The 27,088-nt window shown below is 37.0% G+C and overlaps 1 protein-coding gene and 2 pseudogenes across 2 annotated transcripts; all 3 read left to right on the forward strand.

The window, feature by feature from the left end:
- Positions 1-1,805: 1,805 nt before the first annotated feature.
- LOC148296073 (uncharacterized protein At2g29880 pseudogene) lies at positions 1,806-2,210 on the forward strand (annotated as a pseudogene).
- Positions 2,211-5,286: 3,076 nt separating this feature from the next.
- Positions 5,287-8,313, forward strand: LOC110759395 (receptor-like protein kinase FERONIA). 2 transcript variants are annotated; one of them, XM_088250759.1, is made up of 2 exons: positions 5,287-5,316; positions 5,643-8,313. In XM_088250759.1, exons 1-2 carry the CDS (start codon positions 5,302-5,304, stop codon positions 8,247-8,249), a joined length of 2,622 nt encoding a protein of 873 aa, XP_088106885.1. In that variant the 5' UTR covers positions 5,287-5,301; the 3' UTR covers positions 8,250-8,313. The 2 variants fall into 2 exon arrangements, with proteins under 2 accessions (XP_088106885.1, XP_021817137.2); XM_021961445.2 differs by lacking the exon at positions 5,287-5,316 and having other exon boundaries at positions 5,508-8,313.
- Positions 8,314-23,130: 14,817 nt separating this feature from the next.
- Positions 23,131-26,268, forward strand: LOC148296074 (putative receptor-like protein kinase At5g39000 pseudogene; annotated as a pseudogene).
- The last annotated feature ends 820 nt before the right edge of the window (positions 26,269-27,088 follow it).

Below are 27,088 nucleotides of genomic sequence, written 5' to 3' on the forward strand. Positions count from 1 at the left end.
GTTGACCATTACATTTGCGTTGACCAAATCAGCCACACCACACCTTGGAGTGGTAATTAGATCCATGGTCTCTGAATCAAGCTTACATGTAACATTCAAATGATAGTTTATTTGGAATATTTTTAGTGCAGATTCTAAAAGCTCATCATATCCAACGGTTATATTTAAGTCTTCCAAACTGTCGTCGTTTAGATATCCAAAGGCTCTGAGGTAGCATCTAAGCTCACGAGGCCCCATTGCCCGTCCCTCTCCACCTCTTTGAATTGACTGAACTGTAAGGGCACTTCCAGCAGTGCAGCCAGGGCTGATGGTGGGACCCAGCAGACTGGGCTGGCCTGAGGGCAAGACTGGCCCGAGCTCCAACCTGAGGGCAAGGCGGACATCAGCGTGCTACAGTGCCGCATTCTGGGCTCTCTACCAAGTGTCGCGTTCTGGGCTCTCCGATAAAAAAATTTCCTCCAATCAAACGGCAGCCAATTTTTGTGTAATAAAAAAATTGAAAAAAAATTGAAATTTAAAAAAATATATATATACCCAAAAATTCCGAAATTTTTTTCTATCAATACCTACCAAAACTCTTCACTTTCAACTGGTGTACAGATTACCTTATTTTCATTTTAAACATTTAAGTAAATGTCTTTGTCCTTTTACTTTTATTTATTTTTATATTACTCCATTTACTTAAGGGGGGGTGTATTCAATTAGGATTTTAAAAGACTATTTTGGGATAAATAAGTCTTGTGGTATTCAATTAAGACTTTTAAATAATCTAAACAAGTCTTGTGGTATTCAATCAGGACTATTAGGATTTTTTAAAGAGGGTGTCCAAATCTAGTGGTATTCAATCAAGACTTTAAACAAGTAATAAAAAGTCTTTTGGTATTCAAAAACTTGCTAATTTCGAAGGATTTTTTTAAAATAGGGAATTGGTGTGACTTTTTAGTGGGAGGTATAAATACCAAACCCTATAAAAAAAATCCCACCCTAACCCATCAGACTTTTCACGTGAGATTTTTTTTTGTCTGCTAGAGAAGACGAACAGCTCTTCGTGAAGATAAACAGCTCTTCAACAAGGTATTGCTTCCTTCTCGTGCTATGTCTGCTTGCGTTTATTGTCTATATATTTGTTAGATGCCATGTTTGTATATGATCTGTGTCTATGGCCCTTCGTGGGTTTGTTGCTATCTTTTCCATGCTTCGTGGGTCTGTGTCTCGCAACAATTGTTGCTACCTATTGCATGAACAAAACAGGTCTGGTCCAATATAATAGAATTCATATTTCTTCAATGACTTTATAATAGCACTCAAGAATGACCAGACCAATACAGTAGTTTGATACTCTCATCGACAAATACATGAGTTTCTAGGAAATCAGTATTTTCCAATTCGAAGATTAACCCCCACAAGGATTGCCAACATATGTTAGTATTTTCAGTTCAACAGTAACATATGCTTATTATTGTAGCAGACCAACAAGATTGTCTTTTATTTTTATTTCGAGTTTTAGGGGGGTGTATTTTATCATCCTTCATCCAGACCAACATATGCTTATTATTGTAGCAACTAGTTGAAACTCATATGCTTATTATTGTTGTAGAGATTAGTTTCTGGACAATTAGAAATAAATTGAAAACAATAGTTTTCGTTTAGGAATATAACACCCGGCATATATATGGACAATTAGAAAGAAAATAGAAAATAGAAAACATGAGTGAAATTCTTTTCTTTTCTTTTCTTGTTTGGTATGATATGTATTCTTGTGAAATAACTAATAAATTTCTTACATATGTTGTAGTAGTAATTTAATGGAGGATTCACAACAAGGAAATAACAAAGGAAAGGGCAAAGAGAAAGAGAACTATGAATCTTGGACCATGGACGATACCAATGAGTTGTTGCACCTCTTGGTGGATGCTATCAATAGTGGATTGCGTGATGCTAATGGGTCACTTAGCAAGCAAAATGTAGAAAGACTGATACTTCCTCGTCTTAATGCGAAAATTACGTTCCCAAAAACTTATAATAATTACTTGAGCCGAATGAAGTGGTTTAAGGAGCAATATAACAAGATGTCTACGCTTATGCGTAACAACTCTGGCTTTGGGTGGGACCCAATTGCAAAGACGTTCACTGCTAGTGATGAAGTGTGGAAAGATTACTTGAAGGTGAGCTTAGTTCATAATCTTTTAAATATATTAATAGCTTACTAGTTTAGTACAATATATTATTGCAATATATTAATAATGAATAATTTGTTCTTTGCTAGTCCCACCCAAGTCTAATAAGGGAAAGCACAAGGTTTTACCCTGATTTCAAGGTATGTGATAATTATCTAATTATAATAATATTGTTATTATAATATGTATTTTTCATAATATGGTTATTGTGATATATGAATAATTTTAGGATTGCATCGGAGCTATTGATGGTACACATATTCTGGCAATGGTGAGGGGACGAGATGTAAGCAGTTATCGTAATCGTCATGGAAAGATATCACAAAATGTATTAGCAGCTTGTAATTTTCATTTGGAATTCATGTACGTTCTTAGCAGGTGGGAGGGTTCAGCTCATGATTCAAAGCTACTAAATAATGTATGTTTTGGAACTCTTGATTTTGGACTTGAGTGTTAAGAAAGAATTGAAGTGAAACTGAGGGATATAGACTCAAACTCTTGAGCAGTATATATCGCAATATTCTTCAAACAAGTTAAGGATAGAACAAGTTGTTGACTTTGGAAGTACACTAAGTCAAGTCCGCCGCCAGCTTATGAAATGGGGTGAGGTGGAGGTTAATATGATCTCATCTTTTATTTCTTGTCCTTTTCATGTACACTAAGTCAAGGAGTACTGACTATTATGTTTCTTAAAAGTCATGAAGAAAACGACATGCAATAAATTCCATCTTTGCAACTTGCAAGGCAAGACTACTCTGTTTTGAAGAAAACGACATGCAATAAATTTCATCTTTGCAACTTGCAAGGCAAGACTACTTTGTTTCTTAAAAGTCATGAAGAAAACGACATGCAATAAATTTCATCTTTTTATGTAAGGATGAGCAGAAAATCCAATCTCATTAGTTAGCATCATACAAATAAAAAATCCATGTGGTCCTTCCCAATCTTATAAATTCTTATGATATAAATCTTTAAAATCCAAACATAAAAAATCCTGAATATAAAAAATCTTTAAAAAAGTCCTTCCAAGTCATTATGTTCCTAAATAGTCTTTTAAAATCCACTGGACTTATTTATCCATAAATAGTCTTTTAAAATCTCAATTGAATACACCCCCCTAAGTTTACAATGTAAATAAGGAAGTACCTCCCATTTGGATTCAAATAAAAATACTAGAAAATCAAATTCCCACCAAATCAAAATATGAAAAATCGGTTTTAGTGCAAAATACGATTTAGGCTAAAAATGATGGCTCATTAAGTCAATATATACTTCATACTAAAATCCCATAAAATCAAGTTTTCTTATTTGATGTGTAAGGAACAAAAGCTACCAAAAATTATCTTGAGAAAATGATTATTCTGAAAAATCATTTTTCATACTTAGTCAATATTGCACCTCCGCTAAAAAATTTCTGGGTCCGCCAATGCGTAGAAACCCAAAAATCTTATACAAAAATATTGTCCAAATTAATATTTTAGGTAAACAAATTTGTGAAAAAAAACAAAAAAATGAATAGTATTTGCCCTTTGCCATGACAACTGCTGGAAACCAACATTGCTTTTTGCAAGAGCAGCCACTATTCACATGAATAGTGGCTGCCCTAGTGCCCCCTTGCCATGACAAGGGGCAACTGCTGGAAATGCCCTAAGAGCATGAATTGCAAGAAGGGAAAATAAAACTCTCACAAGATTGAAAAGAAAGTTTGTCGCCATTTGTGCCTAGTTGGCCCTCAGAAAATTCAACACTCAAAAAAAGAATATTCCATTCAAATTCGAGTTAAATCAAACACCATCAAATCAAAGTCTTCTCTCTTGGTATTTTATCTAAGACAAAGACTTTGCAAGCCATCTGTCCCTAGTCATCTGAGGCTGATAGAATCAGCTGGTCGCAGACTTGTCTACTAATCAAGACAACAGGAGGGTACAATTATTACAATTCCCACTTTGTTGTTATCTCAAGCTCCACTAGAGAAACTTCCCAACCTCCACCATAGAAACTTCCCAACCTTTCACATTTCTATATCTGAGTCTCTCTACTCACGTCATCAATGACAAGATATGGAAAGGGAAGCAGAGTGGGGATCACATATGCTCTAATCAATTTAGATAAACCCACGTCTGCAGTGCATTATCTCTTTAGTAAAGTGCTTTTGCACTCCACAACTTCCAACTATCGAAGATTGGTTGTGGGGTTGGAATTTTGAACCAATTGATAATGGGAGATAATGACCCAACCCCTTATAAGCCTTTACAAAATTGTTCAACTTTCCGATATAAGATAATTCTTATCCTCACATGATGCTACATGTGTGGTGAATTGGAGTAGGGAAGGGAGGCTGCCGCCAATGGGTTGGATGGCTGCTAGGGATATAATTGCTGCAAATAGATCAATTTGAACAAAATCAGCATTTGTTATATAGTTGAATATGAATTGAACTTTTTTTTTTTTGTCCTTTGAATAAATATATGATTAATTATATTTTGCAATGCACTAGTTTGGATTTCAAATTATCAACCATTATGTGCAATTTCGTAGGCTAACTTATTAATATCAACCATAACTTGCGATTTTAGACCAACAAAAATAAAAGTTTGAAATGAGTGCATTTATTTCCAAGTATATATATGGGAATACAAGTCCTTGTGGATTCGTATGCAAATGCTTTTCTGTTTCTTTGTCGTATACAAGTGCTTAATTGGTACTTTGCAAACAGATTAATTTGGACAAGATCATGTCTCAAGAATACTAACTAGGCACATTTTGGATGGGCGCATGCTTGAAAATAAGACAACGTGTACATTACAGTCCCCAGTCTCTTCTTTTATTATCTTGTGCAAAATGTAATCCAAAGACTTGTTAATTCTTCAAGTCCACGGCCAACCCAAAAAAGAAGTTTAAGTTGTTGTCAAAGTCTCTATTAAATTGACTGATGTTGATCAAGAATCCTGAATTTTAGAGTAGATGAGGCCAAAAGCGTGACTTGGAAAAGTCTTTGATGATCATATGTGTAATAGAAATTCCAATTAGAGATCCACACACCCACACATAACATATCTTTAAGCCCTATATATATATATATATAACAACCCAAGCATCAAACAAACACCTTGATGCAATTACCATGTTGTTATCTCAAGCTCCACCAGAGAAACTTCCCAACCTTTTGACCTTTCTATCTCTGAGTGTCTCACCCACGTCATTGATGACGAGATATGGAAAGGGCAGCAGCAGTGACACAAATTTTTCATGCACAAGACTTACTATATCTTGACTGATATGTTGATCCAACATAATCTTTAATAATTTGAAGTACGTAGCCAGCTAGCCGCCTAATAATAATTCTTTGATTGAAAAGAACCCAACCCATCCAGCTTGCTATAAAGCAGAGCAGCAGCCTTCCCACTTCATCCACCACCAACACAACACACCTGAAACCACCCTGTCTTTCTTACCATGAATAAGAACGTCCCAATTCTTACTACTCAACTTTACCTTTCCTTGTTTCTCCACATTATCACCGGCCTACTCGTGGCTGCTAGAGATTCGCCACCTATCTACACTCCGGTGGAAGATATCACCGTTAAATGTGGCTATTCCGGCAACTTATTAAATGAATATGATCAACGATATTGGCATGGAGATATCAACTCAAACTTTTCCCCCACAATTGGCAGTGACACATCCATGTTCAGAGAAGCACCTCATTCGTACACCGTCCACCAAGTGTCTTACACCACAGCGCGCCTTTCGCTCTCTGAATTTACTTACAGTTTTAAACTCACTTCTGGCCAAAAGTTCATCCGCTTGTATTTCAACCCAGTTTCATATGGTCCTGACTTTGACCGATCCAAAGCCCTCTTCTCAGTCAAAGCCAGTGGCTTTACCCTTCTCCACGACTTCAACACTTCAGTCACTGCAGATGCGTACGGAACAGAGACGATATACAGAGAGTTTTGTCTCAACATGGAATCATCAGAACAGAGCTTGAACATCACCTTCACTCCGAGTCCGAGCCTAGCAAGCCCAGATGCGTATGCGTTTATCAACGGCATTGAAATTGTATCCATGCCCACCAATCTTTACTTCACTGCATCCCAAAGCTATGGGGTAGGACTCGTAGGAAACAAATTCAATTTTCACATCGAAAACAACTCTGCTCTGGAGACGGTGTACCGAATAAACGTCGGTGGAAAGTCATTATCTTTCAATGAAGACACAGGCATGTATCGCAATTGGGCAGGCCTACAAGAAGAGCCCAAGTACTTAGACGATTTAAGCGTTGAGTTTAGTGTTTTACCACAAAACGCTAGTATTCAACTCAACTTTACCGGAATAGCAGAGTACTCTGCTCCAAAAGAAGTTTACCAAACGGGCCGGTCTATGGGCAAGAACAAGACCATAAACAAGAGCTATAAACTCACCTGGAATTTCCCAGTTGATCCGAAGTTTTATTACCTGGTTAGGCTTCATTTCTGCGAGTTTGAACCTGACATTGTCAATTACAGAGACCGAAATTTTCTAATTTACATAGCCAACGATCTCGTTGAAGAAGATGCAGATATCATCGAGTGGAGTGGCGGAAATGGGATACCAGTGTACCGTGACTACCTTGTGTTCATGACATGCCTTGCAGCTTCAGAATGCCAGAAGAAAGTAAATCTCTCCATAACACTGCGAGCAAACTCTTATGATTTTATGACGACTTTCAACGATGCAATCTTGAATGGGCTCGAAATATTCAAATTAAATGACACAAATAGCAATCTCGCCGGACACAACCCAAACCCACCTCCTATGTCGACCCCAAAAAAGTCATTGCCGCAAAGCCCAGAGACAACCAACACCAACTCAACGCGGACTTCTATGCTTGCCAGTGTAGTTTCCACCGTCACAATTGTAATGTTTCTTGGGTTAATCTTGGTTTTCAGGCGACAACAGAAACTCAAAGACTCCTGGCACAACAGCAACAGAACAACCAACTCATCTTTACCGTCCGCTTTGTGTCACTACTTTTCCCTGGCGGAGATCAAAGCCGCCACCCAAAACTTTAGTGATATTTGTATTATTGGGCGCGGCGGGTTTGGCAACGTGTATAAAGGGTACATCGATGGTGGGGCCACTCCCGTTGCAATCAAACGGCTGAAACCCGAGTCCTCACAAGGGGCCCACGAGTTCAAGACAGAGATCGAGATGCTCTCCCAATTACGCCACCGTCATTTGGTGTCGCTGATTGGATATTGTGTGGATGAAAGAGAGATGATCTTAGTGTATGATTTCATGGACCGTGGGACCCTCAGTGACCATCTCTACCACAAAGATAAACCATCTCTTCCCTGGGAGCAAAGGCTTGAGATCTGTATCGGGGCAGCGCATGGGCTGCATTACCTTCACACGGGAGCAATGTGCACAATCATTCACCGTGACGTGAAGAGCACCAACATTTTGTTGGACGAGAAATGGATCGCTAAGGTTTCTGATTTCGGGTTGTCAAAAATGGGCGCCACCACCATGTCTAACGCCTATATGAGCACGGTGGTGAAGGGTAGTTTTGGGTATCTAGACCCAGAATACTATCGTCGTCAGCAGCTGAGTGTGAAGTCTGACGTGTACTCCTTCGGTGTAGTACTATGCGAGGTATTGTGTGGAAGGCCAGCGGTTGTGCGTATGGTAGAAAGGAGGCAAATGAACCTGGCTGAATGGGCCAAGACTTGTCATCACAATGGGACACTTAATGAAATCATTGACCCATGCTTGAAGGGCAAGGTTGCAGGCCTTTGCTTTAATAAATTCGTTGAGATTGCGATGAGTTGCATGCATGATAATGGGATTGAACGGCCGTCGATGGCTGAAGTTGTGAGGGAGCTTGAATTTGCTTTGAAGCTTCAACGGAGTGCTGACGACGATACGGACTTCAATATTGTTGAAAACAATATTTGTGAAGATGAGGTTGCCTTCATCAAAGACAAGGAAGGGTCTGGTAAAAGTGAGCAAAGTTGTGCGACCAACGAATCCATTATATTGATTTCTGAGACAATCTTCTCTGAGATCAACAATCCAGATGGGAGATGATCTCGATGAGCAACAACATTTTTAATGAAATTAGAATAAGGGATTCTTAGATCTAGATCAAAAACGATTAGTTGTCATTAGGTATAGTCCTCTGTTTTTTGTTTTAGATATAGGTCCTTTGACATTTATTACTTTTTTGTTGTGTCGATTTTACCCTTTAATATAAATAAGGAAAACACATTGAAAATCTAAATTTAATGCATTATTTCCTTGAAATTGAATTCCAAATTTTGAATTTTGAATTTTTTTTTCCTTGATAATATTCCTAATATATAGATAAAATACAATTTAATCAATAAAAAGTAAAGACTCACATATTATACCAATCGATCAGACAAGAACCCACATTAAAGTATGTACCTGACATACAGGTAAATAATGTTAATACATACAGGTATATATGTACTTGCCTTATAGGTATATATGTACCTACCTTATAGGTATATATGTACCTGCCTTACAGGTAAGTGTTTTTTTCTTGAGTTTTCTTAAGCAGTTTTTTCTGAAGGTTCATATTTATATACATACGTACATGTCTTCCATGGATTTTTATCTCAGTTGAGTTTAAAGTGTAGGAATTTCAAAACATTTTTCCAAAGTTCATTTGAATATTAAACATGCATTTAATCAAATTAATTGCAGCGGAAGTCTAAGGTGGTTGTTTAAATTCAAAAACAAAACTTCTTCCAAGTATCTTAAGCCATGAACATTGATATGTTTTTCATAAATGAAAATTCAAGAGAAAGAATAAGATCTAATTACCCTTGAAGCAATTATATGAACCAATTTGTGTTTGGTCTTCTCTTGATGATTTCCTCTTTGTTGATCTCCTCTTTGATCTTTGATCTTTGCTCCTTGATCTTTCTCCTCCATGTGAGCCACAAAAGTATATGGCCTCTAAGTCTCCACACCAATGGAACCTTGAGATGAGAAGAAGTATCTTGAGAATACTTGGATGCTAGTGCAAGATTCTCAAGATTGGTTTCAATCTAAACCACTTTGAAAGATGAAAGTGTTTCACTTTTGAAAACTCTCTTTTATCTCTCTTTGATCTCCCAAACCCATTTGGTTGATGTTGGATTGTGTTTGTGTATTAATGAGCTTATTGAAACAATTCCCATACACATTCACTTAAGCATTTTCGGCCAAAACCCATTGGGCTTCCAAAATTGGGCCTTATGACACTTAAATCATAATATTTAGTTGTCTTAAGCCCTTGGGCTTAATACCCAACCATTTGGGCTTCCCGTTAACTATTACCGAGGCCCAAATATGTTTTTACACGTAGTAAATCATCCACATCAAATCAATCAAATTGATTTCCTCATTCTCATTTGTATTACTCAAAGTTAACCATTTAAGGTGTGCGATCCATTAGGTTCTAATTAGCAAGGCAGTGGGAAAATATTAGAACTCTTTCTAACCAACTGGAATTAAAACCCCTTTTTAATTCTTCCTTTATTTGGATCGATCACAATAAATCCTAGGACTTCCACAAGCCAAGAGTGACATCTAGCAATATATCAAGGCTACCCAAGCTAACCAGAATAGATGAAGAACCTATTCAGTTGGAATTGCAATGCAATACGGTCCTTCTCTTATACAATGTTTCAAATCATATTATTAGGGTACGGATTGTTTATGTCAAACCCCTAATATGATTTATAACCTCATGTGATTCAAAAGAACATGATTAAGAACAACTTTCTAAATCAAGCTCAAAATACTTTGGCCAAAGATTTACTGAATCACATCTTGAAACATTCTCCTTCTTTATCGAAAGTAGAGATTCCTTATTGTACATTCACATGCCCCTATGATGAATTAAGAGATCCCAACAACACTTAAGACAAATCTTTTACGGCTTGCCTTTAAGAGCTATCAAAGATCAATAACGTATCACAAGACAACCATAATGCCTCAGGTCTAAGGACTAATTTGCATTATTGCAACTATGAGTTCTCATTTGACATGTAGATAAATACTCCATATGAGAACTACAGTTGATCGCGTTCAGTGTACTCATTCACTAATGAGCACCCACATACTTGTATTAGTGTCAACTACACAAATGGTTTGAGACTAACCATCCTCCCAATTGAGCATACATAATATGTGCTAATCTTGACGGTTTATCAATGCCCATTTGATAACCTATGATTAGGAACATTTTGGGATGCTATAATTAGAGATTAAAGGTCTCCTGAATCTAATCCTCTTTAGATTACTTTATCTCTTATTTAGCATACCCTGGACATTTGTTTCTTTACACGATGTAAAAGATAACAAATTAGTTTGCCCTTTTATATATCATATACGAAATGTATTCTAAGGAGATTACATCAAATGTATTGGCTCTTAGGGCACATTTCTAACAATCTCCCACTTGCACTAGAGCCACATAGCCATGTATCTCATACCCATTATGTCTGTATGTCTATCCAGTTGTGACTGTGACATAGGCTTAGTGCGTGTATCTGTTACGTTGTTTGCAGATGCCCCATCTAATGGTAACATTTTTCTATGTGTTTGGATCTCTGATGAGACCTAGGTTCCTTGGCTTGAGCTATCGCCCCATTGTCATCACACAGTAAAGGTACTTGTGACATTATGGTTTGAACCTCATTTAGTTCGGTAATGAACCTTTTATCCAAACAGATTTTATTGTAGCTTCTAAAGCGACAGTGTAATCAACTTTAGTTGTTCTCCAACAACTACGTGTCCATTCAAAATGAAGACGTACCCTTAGGTGGATTTGCAATTGTTGATATTAGATACATTATCCGAATCAGTAAATGCTTCCACTTGCTACTCTGATGTTCCTCCCAGATGAGGAACATGTCCTTAGTCCTTCTTAAGTATTTAAGAACATACTTGACTGCTCCCAATTGATCCAATCATGGGCTTGATTTATATCTTCTAGTTATACTCGTATAACCGATATCATGTCTTGTACATGCTATGACATATATGAGAATCCCTATTGCATATGCATAAGAGATTTTTACTCATCTAATGTATCTCATAATGAGTTTTTGGACACATTCTCTTAGAAAAGTGAAGTCCATGTCATACTGGAAGTAAACTTTTCTTAGACTGTTCCATATGAAATCTCCTTAGTATCTTATCAGCATACAAGGATTGAGATGATCCAATCATTCTCTTAGATCTATCAAGATAAATCTTTATCTCAAGTATGTAAGATGCTTCTTTAAAATCTTTCGTTAAGAATGATTTTAATGAGTCACAGCTTCACTGAAGATATCATTCCTATATCATTTCCGATAAGTAGTATGTCATCTACATACATCACTAGGAATACTACTAAACTCCCACTGACCTTTTGTACACTCATTGGGCATCCATGTTTTGTATGAAGTCAAATGTTTTGACAACTTCATCAAATAGGATGTTTCAACTCCAAGAACCTTGCATCAACCCATAAATGGATCTATGTAGCTTGCATACCTTATGCTTATCAACTTTAGAAATGAAGCCTTCAGGTCGATCTATATATAGTTCTTCCTGAAGGTGGCCATTCAGAAAAGCCGCCTTCACATCCATTTTGACAAATCCCATAATCATGGTATGCAGCTATTGCAAGCCAAATCCGAATAGACTTTGTCATAGTGACAGGAGAGAAGGTTTCTTCATAGTCAATCCCTTCTCTTTGCTTGTAGCACTTTGCTACTAGCCTTGCTTTGTAGGTTTCTACTATCCCATCTGAGCCTATCTCCTCTTAAAGATCCATTTATTCCATATTGGTACAATACCAGGAAGAGGATCAACTAGAGTCTAGACTTTGTTGGTATACATAGAATCCATTTCGGATTTCATGGTTCCAAGCCATTTCTATGAGTCAATGTCTGACATTGTCTCATTGTAGTTCGAAGGGTCTTCGATATCCTTACAATCACTTAGGAGATTCAACTCTCCTTTGTTGTCATGAAGGAAACCATAATACCTTTTAGGCATTCTGCTAACCCTTCTTGAACTACGTGGAGTCTGTGTTACAACAAGTTTGTGGATCTGGGATTGCACTTAGTTCAGTGTTGATTTCTAGCTCATTGGACAATTCCTTGAGTTCTATCTCATGTCCCCCTTTTCCCATCAAGAGTGTATTCCCTTTTAGGAAGGTAGCTGACCTTGTGACAAACAACTCTTGCTCGTCGATGTGATAGAAGTGATATCCCATAGTTTCCTTTTGGATACCCTATAAATCTACACTTCACTAACCTTGCATTTAGTTTATCCGCATATTGCCTTTACATATGCTGGACAACCCCAAATCTTGATCTAATCAAGACTTGGTTTCTTCCCAAAACACATTTCAAATGGAGTTTGTGGAATGGATTTGGAAGGCACTCTATTTAGGAAATGAATTGCAGTTTCAAGTGCATATCCCTAAAAGGATATAGGTAAATTAGTACAGCTCATGGAACTCATTTTAGAAACTCCATTATGTTGTGGAATTCCTGGTGGAGTCCATCGTGATAAGATGCCGTGTTCCTTGAGGTAATCAAGAAACTATGTGCTTAAGTATTCACATCCTAGATCGAATCTAAGGATTTTAATACTCTTGCTTGTTTGGTTTTCAACTTCATTTCTGAATTCCTGAAACTTTTCAAAATTCATATTTATGCTTCATTAAGTATAAATACCCTAACCGTGAATGATCATCGGTAAAGGTAATGAAGTATGAATAACCGCCATCTGTGTTTGTATACAAAAATCCACAAACATCTTAGTGAATTAATCCCAACAGTTCTGTAACTCTTTCTCCTTTACCAGTGAAAGGAGACTTGGTCATTTTACCATGTAGACAAGATTCACAAGTAGGCATATGAACATGATCAAATGATCCAAAAGGTTCCATCTTTTGCCATCCGGTGAATTCTATCTTGGCTAATGCCTCCAAGTTTAAGGTGTCACAATTTAGTTGATGTATCCACATCTCTAGGCCTCTCAGGTCTAGTTGCATCTTTATCCATATACAGTTAATGCTACCATTCATTTCTTAAATGAAAAGAGACCATCAATCAAAATTGCATAAGCAACGATATGATTGATATGTGAAATAGAACAAAGAATTTTGTCAAACAAAACATTAACTCCATCTCTTAAAATATAGAGACGGATATTAAGTTCTTTACACATCCAGAAATGAAATAACAATTATTTCAAATTCAGGTCTTCTTCAGAGGGTAGTCTGAGATGTTAGGTGCCTATTGCATTGGCAACTACATTAGTGCTACTTCCCACAGTCAGCACCATTTCTCATTTTCCAAGTCTTCTACTCCCACTAGTCCATGCACACAATTGCATATATGTTGACTAGCTCCTGAATCAACTATTCAGTTTAGAAGCTTTAACTGTAATTACTAATTTTAGAACAAGAGAGTGACCTTCCGAAGGTTTTTCTCTTGAGGCTTGCAAGGCATCTCTTGCAATTTCTCTTCCAATGTCCATCCTTGCCTCAGTGAAAACAAGTACCTTTAAGTTACTTGTCTTTCTTTTGTATTCTTTCTTTCTTGGGTTTTTAGAAAACTTTTCTTCTTCTTTCCTTTATCCTTACCTTTTGTTTGGATTTGGAAGAAGAAGAACCCTTCTAAAATTGCAACTATCCTTTTAACCCTTTATCTTTTGAGATATTCATTTAAGCTACTATAGCCATATTGAGTAGCTCATATATGGTATCATTCATCTTTCCCATATTATAGTTCATAACATATTGGGATTAACTAATGATAGGGATGAAAGAAAGAATCTTGTTGAACTTCAACATCAAAGAAAAATCCATATTTTCCAATATCTTATGTAATGATATTACATTGAGATCATGTTGATTAACCGGGAACCCACTTACCATTCTTGTCATAACAAGTTCACATATGGTAATGTAAGCTATGAGTAGCTTCACCTTTTCATGGATGCCAACATGTAACTTTTACCTCGGTTGTCATCCGACACATGCTTCTTATAAGCCTTTGTCTTCTCCTCAATGGCATATGGACCAAGAGGGGTATATGGTGGGGTTTTTCTTATACACAACTAATCTTATCCAATTATAGGACAACTTGGTGTTTGTGCATCAAACCGGATAGTTCGTGTCATCTTGGACGTTTGAGTCAAGTATCTTTGAGATTGGGTTTGTGATGGTTAATTTGAAATTCTGCAAAACGTAAATAGATTTTAATTTAGATTAATCTTCTACCAAGGACTTAGGGTCTTTAAGTCATGATGGTAGCTCCCACTATTTTTGGCAAATTTCATATCCCTCCTGAAATCCGAGAGTTTCCGTTGAAACTCTTAGTGGGGATGGGAGTCTCACTTTCACATAGTTTTCCTCAACCTAACAGTTTGTTGGATTGCTATGATACTAATGAGAGGATACTCTTATCCAATCACATCATTAATGTGAATACCCATCACTATGGCCTCTAGAGAACTAGACCTCAACCTAACAGTTTGTTGGTTTCGTTCGTCTTAGTTAAGTTATTCCCACCATGCTTGTGGGTATAGGGTTTCAAGTATGACCTCAACCTAACAGTTTGTTGGCCACACTCGTTATCTATCCGCACTACATCAAGTATGTGTAATAGGCTTCCCTTGGATGGTTACAAGTACTGGATGTTGCCTCACTGAGGTACAACAATGTGTAAATGTGCCACCCAATAAGAGACTACCACGGTGGAAGGCCACAAAATAGCATTCAAAGTGCCATTTCGCTTATCAACTTAATATTGCTTTGAGGGTAGTTAAATTGGTCTCATTTTAATCCAATTTTAATCCTATTAAAATTACTTATCTAATCTCATTAAATGGTTCCCATTGCAATATATTAGTAGCACATAATACTCCCACTAAATGTTTTAGAAACCATTTGCTTAAGATAGTGGAAATACATGATACTACTAATTGATTAATTATCATCATTACCGAACATTCCAATTGCATTGGGCTTGTAGGATGATTATGGACTTTCTTGTTGATCCAACATGAGCCACCATGTTGGATCATGGTCTTGGATGGTGATTCATTTTAATTACGCGCGCATAAAAATAAATTAGGCATGAAAGCCATTTCATTATTACATAGCCAATCAAAATCGAATACATATCCAATAAGCGGCCAATCACATAGCTCAATTGTTTGGTCTAAGTCCATAACCATCCTTTAATTATTTAAACGCTTTAAATAATTAAACTAGCAATGTAAAAACATGCTCTTGGGTTGCATACATATATATGGGTTTAATTCAAGTGGTAACCATATTCAAATAAAATAAATTTACCATGGAGTGAAAACATTTTACTACAATAGTAAATGTAATTGTGGAAACCTTTTAGGCATAGTTACATTTATCATATATTGCAACTAGGTCTAAAACTATTCAACAATTAATAATGGATCCAAAGTTGATCCACTAGGGTGTGGGGTTAAAGCATGCATTTGTAAAATACAAAGTGGTGATCATGATTTTTCCAACAAGTGAATAATCATGAATGTGACTAGGTAGGCCAACCACACTCACCAAAGTAATCAAAATTAATTTTAGTGTAGTAGGTAAATAATTAGTGATAGGAATAATTTGATCAACTTTTGCATTTTATATCAAATCACCATCATTTACATCTAGATAGTCCCCACACACTCACCAAAGTAATCTTATTAATTTTAGTGTGGTGGGTAAATGTTTATTGAGTGGAAACATTTTTTGAAAAACTTTTAATTTTATAATAAACATCATCATCATCTTTTGACCTATCTTGGTGGAAAATTCCACTAAACACAATCATCAAAATTAGCCACCTAACTTATGGATCAAAAAGATCCCATAACAAGAACATCAAGAACACCAAGAACATGCATATGAACTAATATGAATGTTCATGCTATTTCCGGAAAAATTCATTATATTGATTTCTGAGACAATCTTCTCTGAGATCAACAATCCAGATGGGAGATGATCTCGATGAGCAACAACATTTTTAATGAAATTAGAATAAGGGATTCTTAGATCTAGATCCAAAACGATTAGTTGTCATTAGGTATAGTCCTCTGTTTTTTGTTTTAGATATAGGTCCTTTGACATTTATTACTTTTTTGTTGTGTCGATTTTACCCTTTAATATAAATAAGGAAAACACATTGAAAATCTAAATTTAATGCATTATTTCCTTGAAATTGAATTCCAAATTTTGAATTTTGAATTTTTTTTTCCTTGATAATATTCCTAATATATAGATAAAATACAATTTAATCAATAAAAAGTAAAGACTCACATATTATACCAATCGATCAGACAAGAACCCACATTAAAGTATGTACCTGACATACAGGTAAATAATGTTAATACATACAGGTATATATGTACTTGCCTTATAGGTATATATGTACCTACCTTATAGGTATATATGTACCTGCCTTACAGGTAAGTGTTTTTTTCTTGAGTTTTCTTAAGCAGTTTTTTCTGAAGGTTCATATTTATATACATACGTACATGTCTTCCATGGATTTTTATCTCAGTTGAGTTTAAAGTGTAGGAATTTCAAAACATTTTTCCAAAGTTCATTTGAATATTAAACATGCATTTAATCAAATTAATTGCAGCGGAAGTCTAAGGTGGTTGTTTAAATTCAAAAACAAAACTTCTTCCAAGTATCTTAAGCCATGAACATTGATATGTTTTTCATAAATGAAAATTCAAGAGAAAGAATAAGATCTAATTACCCTTGAAGCAATTATATGAACCAATTTGTGTTTGGTCTTCTCTTGATGATTTCCTCTTTGTTGATCTCCTCTTTGATCTTTGATCTTTGCTCCTTGATCTTTCTCCTCCATGTGAGCCACAAAAGTATATGGCCTCTAAGTCTCCACACCAATGGAACCTTGAGATGAGAAGAAGTATCTTGAGAATACTTGGATGCTAGTGCAAGATTCTCAAGATTGGTTTCAATCTAAACCACTTTGAAAGATGAAAGTGTTTCACTTTTGAAAACTCTCTTTTATCTCTCTTTGATCTCCCAAACCCATTTGGTTGATGTTGGATTGTGTTTGTGTATTAATGAGCTTATTGAAACAATTCCCATACACATTCACTTAAGCATTTTCGGCCAAAACCCATTGGGCTTCCAAAATTGGGCCTTATGACACTTAAATCATAATATTTAGTTGTCTTAAGCCCTTGGGCTTAATACCCAACCATTTGGGCTTCCCGTTAACTATTACCGAGGCCCAAATATGTTTTTACACGTAGTAAATCATCCACATCAAATCAATCAAATTGATTTCCTCATTCTCATTTGTATTACTCAAAGTTAACCATTTAAGGTGTGCGATCCATTAGGTTCTAATTAGCAAGGCAGTGGGAAAATATTAGAACTCTTTCTAACCAACTGGAATTAAAACCCCTTTTTAATTCTTCCTTTATTTGGATCGATCACAATCAATCCTAGGACTTCCACAAGCCAAGAGTGACATCTAGCAATATATCAAGGCTACCCAAGCTAACCAGAATAGATGAAGAACCTATTCAGTTGGAATTGCAATGCAATACGGTCCTTCTCTTATACAATGTTTCAAATCATATTATTAGGGTACGGATTGTTTATGTCAAACCCCTAATATGATTTATAACCTCATGTGATTCAAAAGAACATGATTAAGAACAACTTTCTAAATCAAGCTCAAAATACTTTGGCCAAAGATTTACTGAATCACATCTTGAAACATTCTCCTTCTTTATCGAAAGTAGAGATTCCTTATTGTACATTCACATGCCCCTATGATGAATTAAGAGATCCCAACAACACTTAAGACAAATCTTTTACGGCTTGCCTTTAAGAGCTATCAAAGATCAATAACGCATCACAAGACAACCATGATGCCTCAGGTCTAAGGACTAATTTGCATTATTGCAACTATGAGTTCTCATTTGACATGTAGATAAATACTCCATATGAGAACTACAGTTGATCGCGTTCAGTGTACTCATTCACTAATGAGCACCCACATACTTGTATTAGTGTCAACTACACAAATGGTTTGAGACTAACCATCCTCCCAATTGAGCATACATAATATGTGCTAATCTTGACGGTTTATCAATGCCCATTTGATAACCTATGATTAGGAACATTTTGGGATGCTATAATTAGAGATTAAAGGTCTCCTGAATCTAATCCTCTTTAGATTACTTTATCTCTTATTTAGCATACCCTGGACATTTGTTTCTTTACACGATGTAAAAGATAACAAATTAGTTTGCCCTTTTATATATCATATACGAAATGTATTCTAAGGAGATTACATCAAATGTATTGGCTCTTAGGGCACATTTCTAACATAAAGATCCATACCAAGATATTATATGAGTTCAATTAGCTGGGCTAGAGGGTATAACTACATAGACTAGAGGTAATTTATGGATTTAATTACCTGGACCAGAGGTAATTTATGGGTTTAATTACCTGCATACAGCATACGAGGTGTATGCATAGGTACCTTACCTATTGTTAAGGTAAGAAGTTTTTATGAACTCTTATTACAAATTTTGATGTCGGTATACCTTGGGAAAATTTCAGAATTCAATAAATAGATTGGCAATTAAATTCAAATCAAATATGATAATTAATATCCTACAAATCACTAACTTACCAGTTTTAGGAATTCATAATTTACCTTATTTATGTTTTAGGTGCATAACTAGAACAAAAAATAAAAAATAAAAAAAAGTAAATATCAATAAATTGAAATAGGCATGTAATCTTATGTGGCGCAAAAGTCAAAGGACTTGGATCAACAACAATTTCTGCGTGGATTGCACCCAAAGTCTCTCCTCATAATTGGACTTATACCAAATTTTCTATTAGAATAATCTGGCCACAATTAATGGGAGATGATTAATGATCAACATCATTTTTAATGAAATGAGAACAATCTAGCTACAATGAGAGCCTACCCTAAAAACATAAATATGAAAGTACTTTCTCTTTTTTATACAAACAATATTCTATATTAATCTAATCTAAACTACATGCAATGGCGGAGCCAGACCCCTTCTCAACTCTCTCTCTCTCTCTCTCTCTCTCTCTCTCTCTCTCTCTCTCTCTCTCTCTCTCTCTCTCTCTCTCTCTCTCTCTCTCTCTCTCTCTCTCTTCCCAACCATTTCACTCTCTTTTTCTTTCCCTCTTTCTCTGTGTAAATAATTTAATTGTGTGTATGATACAACAATCAGAACTTGATGTGTAAAATATGTTATCTAAAAGCTTATTTCTTGATTTTTAATTTAGGGGATATAAGTCTAGAGGTCAAAAAATGATGTGGAAGAAGCTCTACAAGAACTTGCAATGCTTATGCTCTCATTCCCTTTATTTTTTTATTTTGCAAGAAGGCCCCCTCTGCCACTGACAACAAGGAAGGAAATTCAAACTCGGGTGTAGAGTGGGGAGCACATATGCTCTAGCCAACTTGGATAAGCCCACGTTTGCAGTACGTTATCTCTTTAGCAAGTGCTTTTGCACTCCACAACTTCCAACTATTGCAAATTGGTTGTGGAATTTTGAACCAATTGGTAAGGGGAGTTAGTGACCCAACCCCTTATAAGCCCTCACAAAATTATTCAACTTTATGATATAAGGTAATTCTTCATATCCTCACAAGATGCTTCATGCGTGGTGAGTTTGGAGGAGGCTGCCCTGAAAATGATTTGGGGTTTTTGGTTTTGGGTTGATTTGAGGCCATATGGACTAATTTCATGAGGTCAATTTAGCCCTTGGGCAAGTAGACATAAAGTAGCCCAACAAATTTGGGGTTGGATTTTGAAATTAAAGTCATGCTATTTTCACATGAGGCAATAGGCAATACCATCTTTGATTAGTCTATGATCAAGAACTGCATACATAAAGGCATCAACAGTCAAATTAAAACATTGTGATGTAGAACCCAATTAGAGCATGGCACGTAGGATCCAAATGCTTGGTTACATGCCAGCGTCAAAGCCAACGGCCCAGATTTGGTTTGGGGTCCAGGCTCAAATTTGTACGTGAGATGATGCTTTGTGGGTGGCCATTTCAGATTTCCAGCAAAGAAGGCATAGTGTGAAGAATCCATCTGAATCCCATGCCCATGTTGACCATTACATTTGCGTTGACCAAATGTTGACTGGTGACATTATCAGCCACACCACACCTTGGAGTGGTAATTAGATCCATGGTCTCTGATTCAAGCTTACCTGTAACATTCAAAAATGAAAGTTTATTTGGAATATTTATAGTGCAGATTCTAAAAGCTCATCATATCCAACGGTTATGTTTAAGTCTTCCAAACCGTCGTCGTTTAGATATCCAAAGGCCCTGAGGTAGCTTCTAAGCTCAGGACGCCCCATTGCCTGTCCCTCTCCACCACTTTGAATTGACTGAACTGTAAAAGCATGAATTGCAAGAAAGTTTGTCGCCATTTGGGCCTAGTTGGCCCTCAGAAAATTCAACACTCAAAAAAAGAATATTCCATTTCAAATTCGAATTAAATCAAACACCATCAAATCAAAGTCTTCTCTCTTGGTCTCTTATATATCTAAGACAAAGACTTTGCAAGTCATCTGTCCCTAGTCATCTGAGGCGGATAGAATCCGCTGGTCGCAGACTTTTCTACTAATCAAGACAACAGAGAATTATTTACACTACTGTCTTAGGAGAAGGAGAGTACATGCATGCATGTATTGTACATTCCATTATTAATTGGAACAAGAAGAAGAAGTTATTGTGCACGAATAATAAAACAAAAAATAAAATTTGGTAATGTTCAAGATGTTAAGATTTCAAAGGGACGGATTCTTGGTCCACTACTAATAACATCGATATTGTTTCCAAACTTAACCACATATTTAACAGGTGTGAGGTTTTATACAAAAGGCCTCAATGTTATTAGGAGTGAAACCATTTATTATATGAGACTTTCTATTTTGTTAAGTTTCCGATTTGGTATTGTGTATTCTTCAACACATGAACATCTTGATATGGTGAAGGAAAATACAACAGAACATTTAACTTTACACAATTTTATTACGCTTGCCATTCATGAACTAGGTAACCTGCTTTTAATTCGTATTTTCACAAATAAAAACACTTAATCATAAATTATATAAAAATGTCATGCATTTAGTAGGTTCTAGTTCGAAATCGATGAACATAAATTTTATCAAAACAATGCGATTTTGTTTTTGTTCTTTTATTAACGGAAGAGGACGCATTCAAACTCCTCATCACGTAAAAGAAAAGTTCCACTAAACTAGTAGCTAGTTGATCAACGTGATTTTGATTATAAACACAATATCATCACAAAATGATATCATGAGTTAAGAACACCCTAAAGCATTATTGGGGAAACAAAATTGCCAAAGTTGATGCCTACCTAGCTTTGTCCCAATAAGAACAATTAGGACATTAGGTGAAAATCGAAGAAGTTTAGGCATCCACTGAGAAATATATTAGAGTGGATGAACTTTAGTCAGTGAAACACCAAATCCAAGCATATGACAAACAAAACTCAATACTTGATGAAACATTATTCATCTTCCCAATTTGAAAGACCACCCAACCCAAAAGGTAACAGGAATCATAAAAAGGAAATGATATTGGCCATGGAATCAGTACCTTCTTGAGAAAATTCTCATAGCTTGCCCTACTAATTAAAGAGAAAGCTAACACAAATATGTTTGCAACTCTATAGCTTAGTGGCCTCAACCTGCTGTAGTATGTCTGAACCTGATGGTATCAAGAATGCAAACCACCCCCAACCAAAAATCAACAGAGCACACAATTTATGTGCTCTATAATAAAGATGAGCATGATTGACAAATTTTGGAGACATTAAAACAAGATCCAAATCATAATAAAGATGAAAAATCCATTGTATAAAAACGGAGAAACAAAACTGTAATTTGAAAAAGGGTGGCCTAATTTGACTGATCGGTCAGGCGATCAAATCTGAAACAAGAAGGAAATTGTTGGCTTCTCACGGAAAAGCAAACATTCTTTACCCTGTGAAATTGTTCAGTTTAAAAGTAAGAGATGACAAACTTAATAACCCGAGATCGCCTGACCCGCCAAAAGAAAATAGAAGAAATCAAATTGGGGAGATGCATGTTTAAAACGACGTTTACCAACTCATAGCTGGAGACCATTTAACGGGTTGTTTACTAGTAGTGAATGAGACTTTTCTACTAAAGAAAGAATCTCCACTACTTGTTGTTTGGAAAGTGAAGTATGCATGGAGACTTCTGCAAACGACTGAATTCGTCAAGTCCACTGCCTTGCTGCTACTGTTTTTGATCGAGAATTTTTAATTTAGAAAACGTATGCAGACAAAAGTTTGACGTGCAAGTCTTGGATCCATGCCTTCACTTCTGCTCAACAAGTTCAATAATATCACAACTCAAAGTTGAAGACAAAGCTGATTTAATCATCAGAAATTTTGGGCCCTGTTGCATGGTTGAAACAGTCTTATGTTACACAGGACAAGTGCTTAAAAACATGAGAATCCCTCTAAAATCAGGAATTCAATTCCTAATTTTGTGTGAGTCTCACTTATTTTTTAATTCCTTGAAATAAACACAAGAATCCTCCATAAATGAAATTCAATTCATAATGAGAATTTCAATTTCCGATTAATAAACACACTATCAATTCAAAAGAAATCGCAAGGGTGTTTTAAGAAATAGTTTTTCAATTTAGAGAAAAAGAAAAAACTTTGGAAAATAGCAGAAGATGACAAACTTCTTTTGCATTTCCAAGCAATTTCTTCACTCACTTTTTTTTTTTTTTTTTCCAAAAAATATGTGTATCTCGTTGATAAAATGAAATCTTCACTTTCCCAATTGACATGACAACCAAAGCCTTACATACCATACACACAAGCAACTTACAAAGCTTTGAACTTTCCTCCGTAGAAAATAAAATTACGAAAAAACTCTGATCTTTCAAACATCCACTCTCCAACCCCAAGATCTAAAACCCAGTTTTGCAAAGCTTATTCTCCTTGTGGCTAATTAGTATAGAACACAGCATCGTTAGAATTTCCATTTCCAATTAGAAATTAATTAAACAGGCAAGTTCTGTTATGCTTACAATAATAAACAGCAGCTTCCTTTGTTTCTGTTACAATCATGAAGAATCCAAGCAGCAAACACCTTCATAAATCAATAACCATGAAACCCTTTCTCACTCCTCTGTTCCTTCCCCTGTTTCTGCACATCATCACCGTGCACGTGGCCGGTGACACTTCTCCTATCTACACTCCGGTCGATGATATTACCCTTCAATGTGGCTTTTCCGGCGACAAACTCAATCCAGACGACACCAGAACTTGGTCTGGAGATATCAACTCAAAGTTTTCCCCCTTTGAAAACCAAGCAGCTGGCAGCACCTCCATATCCGGACAAGCACCTTCTTCCTCCTCTGTAAGCCAAGTACCTTACAGCACCGCGAGGCTTTCTCGCTCTGAATTTACATACAGATTTCCAGTCACCACCGGCCCAAAGTTCATTCGTTTGTATTTCAACCCAGCTTCATATGGCCCTGACTTCGACCGATCCGAAGCCCTCTTCTCAGTCAAAGCCGGTGGCTTCACCCTTCTCAAAGACTTCAACTCTTCAGTCACTGCCGATGCTTCTGGGTCTGCTACAATATACAGAGAATTCTGCCTCAACGTTGAGTCAGAACAGAGCTTGAACATCACCTTCAACCCAAGCAGAGCAACTTCAGATGCGTATGCGTTTATCAACGGAATTGAAATTGTGTCCATGCCCGACAATCTTTACTACACCTCTGCTCAAAATTCAGATGGAGTTAAATATATAGGCAGCGACAACACGTTTCCGATCGAAAACGGCACTGCGCTGGAGATGGTGTACCGATTCAACGTCGGTGGAAGATCACTGTTTTTCAATCAGGACACTGGTATGTACCGAAACTGGTACGGCGAGCAAGATGAGAACAAGTACTTAGACAATTTAAGTTTAAAGTTTAGTGTTTTACCGCAAAATAGTAGCATTGAACTCAACTTTACTGAAATAGCGAAGTACTCTGCTCCAGAAGAACTTTACCGAACTGGCCGGTCAATGACCACAAACAAGACCATAAACAAGAGCTATAATCTCACCTGGGAGTTCCCTGTCGATCCCAAGTTTTTGTACCTGCTTAGGCTTCATTTTTGTGAGTTTGGACCTGATATTACCAAGCCCAGAGACCGACAGTTTCAGATCTTCATCGCCAATCAAACAGCTGAAGAAGCCTGGGACATAATCTCGTGGAGTCGTGGAAATGGAAGACCAATTTACAAGGACTACGTTGTGTTCATGCCTGCAGGCCCTGGAAGCCAGAAGAAAGTTAGTCTCTTTCTCGCACTGCAAGCAAACCCAAAAGATTCTATGACCAACTTCAACGATGCAATCTTGAATGGGCTCGAGATCTTCAAACTCAGTGACACAAATCGGAATCTTGCCGGACCCAATCCCGACCCACCTCCTCTAACCCCACCAAAGATGTCTCCTAAAATTTCGAAAAAGAGTTCGACTTCTCTGATTGCCATCGTCGCCGGTGTAGTTTCCGGCGTACTTGTTTTAGTCTTTGTTCTCGGAATTTTCTTGGCTTTCAGGAGAGGAGGAAAAGTCAAGGACTCAAGCTCCAGCCACGGAACAAAGTGGGGTCCATTTTCTTTTTCGACGAACAAGTCAACCAAGACTCGCAGCTCGTCTCTACCGTCGGATCTGTATCGTTACTTCTCACTAGCAGAGATCAAAGCCGCCACCCAAAACTTCAATAGTGTTTTCATTATTGGCGTTGGTGGGTTCGGCCACGTGTACAAAGGGAACATCAACTTTGACGGTGGCGCCACCTCCGTTGCGATCAAACGGCTGAAACCAGAGTCATCGCAAGGGGCTCTCGAGTTCAAGACGGAGATCGAGATGCTTTCGCAGCTCCGCCACAACCATTTGGTGCCGCTCATCGGGTATTGTACGGATGAAGGCGAGATGATCTTGGTGTATGATTACATGGCACGTGGGACCCTCCGCGACCATCTCTATCACACTGATAATCCACCTCTTGCATGGGATCAAAGGCTCCAGATTTGTATTGGCGCGGCACGTGGGCTGCACTATCTTCACACGGGCGCGAAGTACACGATCATTCACCGTGACGTGAAGAGCACGAACATCTTATTGGACGAGAAATGGGTGGCTAAGGTTTCAGATTTCGGGCTTTCAAAAATGGGCTCCACCACCGTGTCCAAGACCCATATCAGCACGGTGGTGAAGGGTAGTTTCGGGTATTTGGACCCAGAATACTATCGCCGTCAACAGCTGACGGAGAAGTCTGATGTGTACTCATTTGGGGTAGTGTTGTGTGAGGTATTGTGCGCGAGGCCGGCTTTGATCCGTACGGTGGAGAAGAAGCAAATGAGCTTGGCTGAGTGGACCAAAATCTGTCATCGGAATGGGAAAATTGATCAGATCATTGATCCGAGCTTGATGGGTAAGATTGGAAATGCGTGTTTAAATAAGTACGTTGAGATCGCGGTGAGCTGCCTCCAAGATAATGGGATTGAACGGCCGTCGATGAACGACGTGGTGTGGGGGCTTGAGTTTGCATTGCAGCTTCAACAGAGCGGAGGAGGAGTTCTGAATTTGAGCGAGGAGAAGAAGGGTGAAGATGAGGAGTCGTTAATGAATGCTGCAAGTGATGCAGGGTTTAGTTGTAGCTGGGAAGACTCGTCATCGGAGTTGAAGGTTAGTAGGGTGACCAACAGTAGTAGTGATCACAATTCTTCAACCAACGAGTCCATGAAAGGAATGTCTGGGACAGTCTTCTCTGAGATTAACGATCCCAATGGAAGATGATTGCCCAACAATTTGTAATGGAATTCATGTATATGTATGATAGTATATACGCTACAATTTGCAACTCAATTTGTAACTTTTGTTGTTTCTTAAATTCCGTGAACTTAAAACTTTCTTGCAATTGCTGTTTTTCTTTTTTAAAAATTCATACAAAACATTAATGTATTTGTGTGATAGTATTGTGACATTATATAAAGTGAGCATCGTTTTTAACAAATAAAATAATCTAAATTTGATAAGCGTAGTCTTGTCTTCTCAATCCTCCATTTTCAGTAGCCAACTGATAAAAACAGGGCATCAACTTGACAAATGTTCGAATTGATGGTGATCATCATTGAGAATGGCAGTTGCAACTCACTATTTCACATCAACACAAACAAAAATTAAGTTGGAAGGAAGTGCATTACGACCACACACACAAAATAAAAAAAAGTTTGATGAAAGTGCAACTTGGGCAACAATATTAGCTACTTACCTAGAGGATGAAATGCATATGCTTGAAATTATTTGGTTGCAACTATACATGGACAATGTAAGGGGTCATCATTTGGCCTACGAGCTGAAGTGGGTAGCTCGAGGCTGGATGGGCCAAAGTTGGGTTTGGCCTGTTGGTTAGACCCACTCAACCTAACCCGTTTTAAGGTTGGGTAGCGCTTAGTCTTAGGTTTTGAAACCTTCGACCAACCCTCGGCTTAACCTGATAAGGTTTGCCCATGTTCCAGCCCAAGTAAGCCCACTTATTACCTTGTTGTTTTTTATTTCCCCTTATATTGTCTTATTTTCATTCTAAACATTTAAGTAAATGTCTTGTCCTTTTACTTTAATTTATTTTTATATTACTCTATTTACTTAAGTTTACAAAACAAATAAGAAAGTGCCCCCTATTTGAATTCAATAAAAAAAAAAAACTAAAAAAAAAAATTTCCAACAAATCAAAATAT

This window comes from Prunus avium, chromosome 3 (assembly GCF_965620075.1).
Source record: "Prunus avium chromosome 3, drPruAviu1.hap1.1, whole genome shotgun sequence".
NCBI classification, from domain to species: domain Eukaryota; kingdom Viridiplantae; phylum Streptophyta; class Magnoliopsida; order Rosales; family Rosaceae; genus Prunus; species Prunus avium.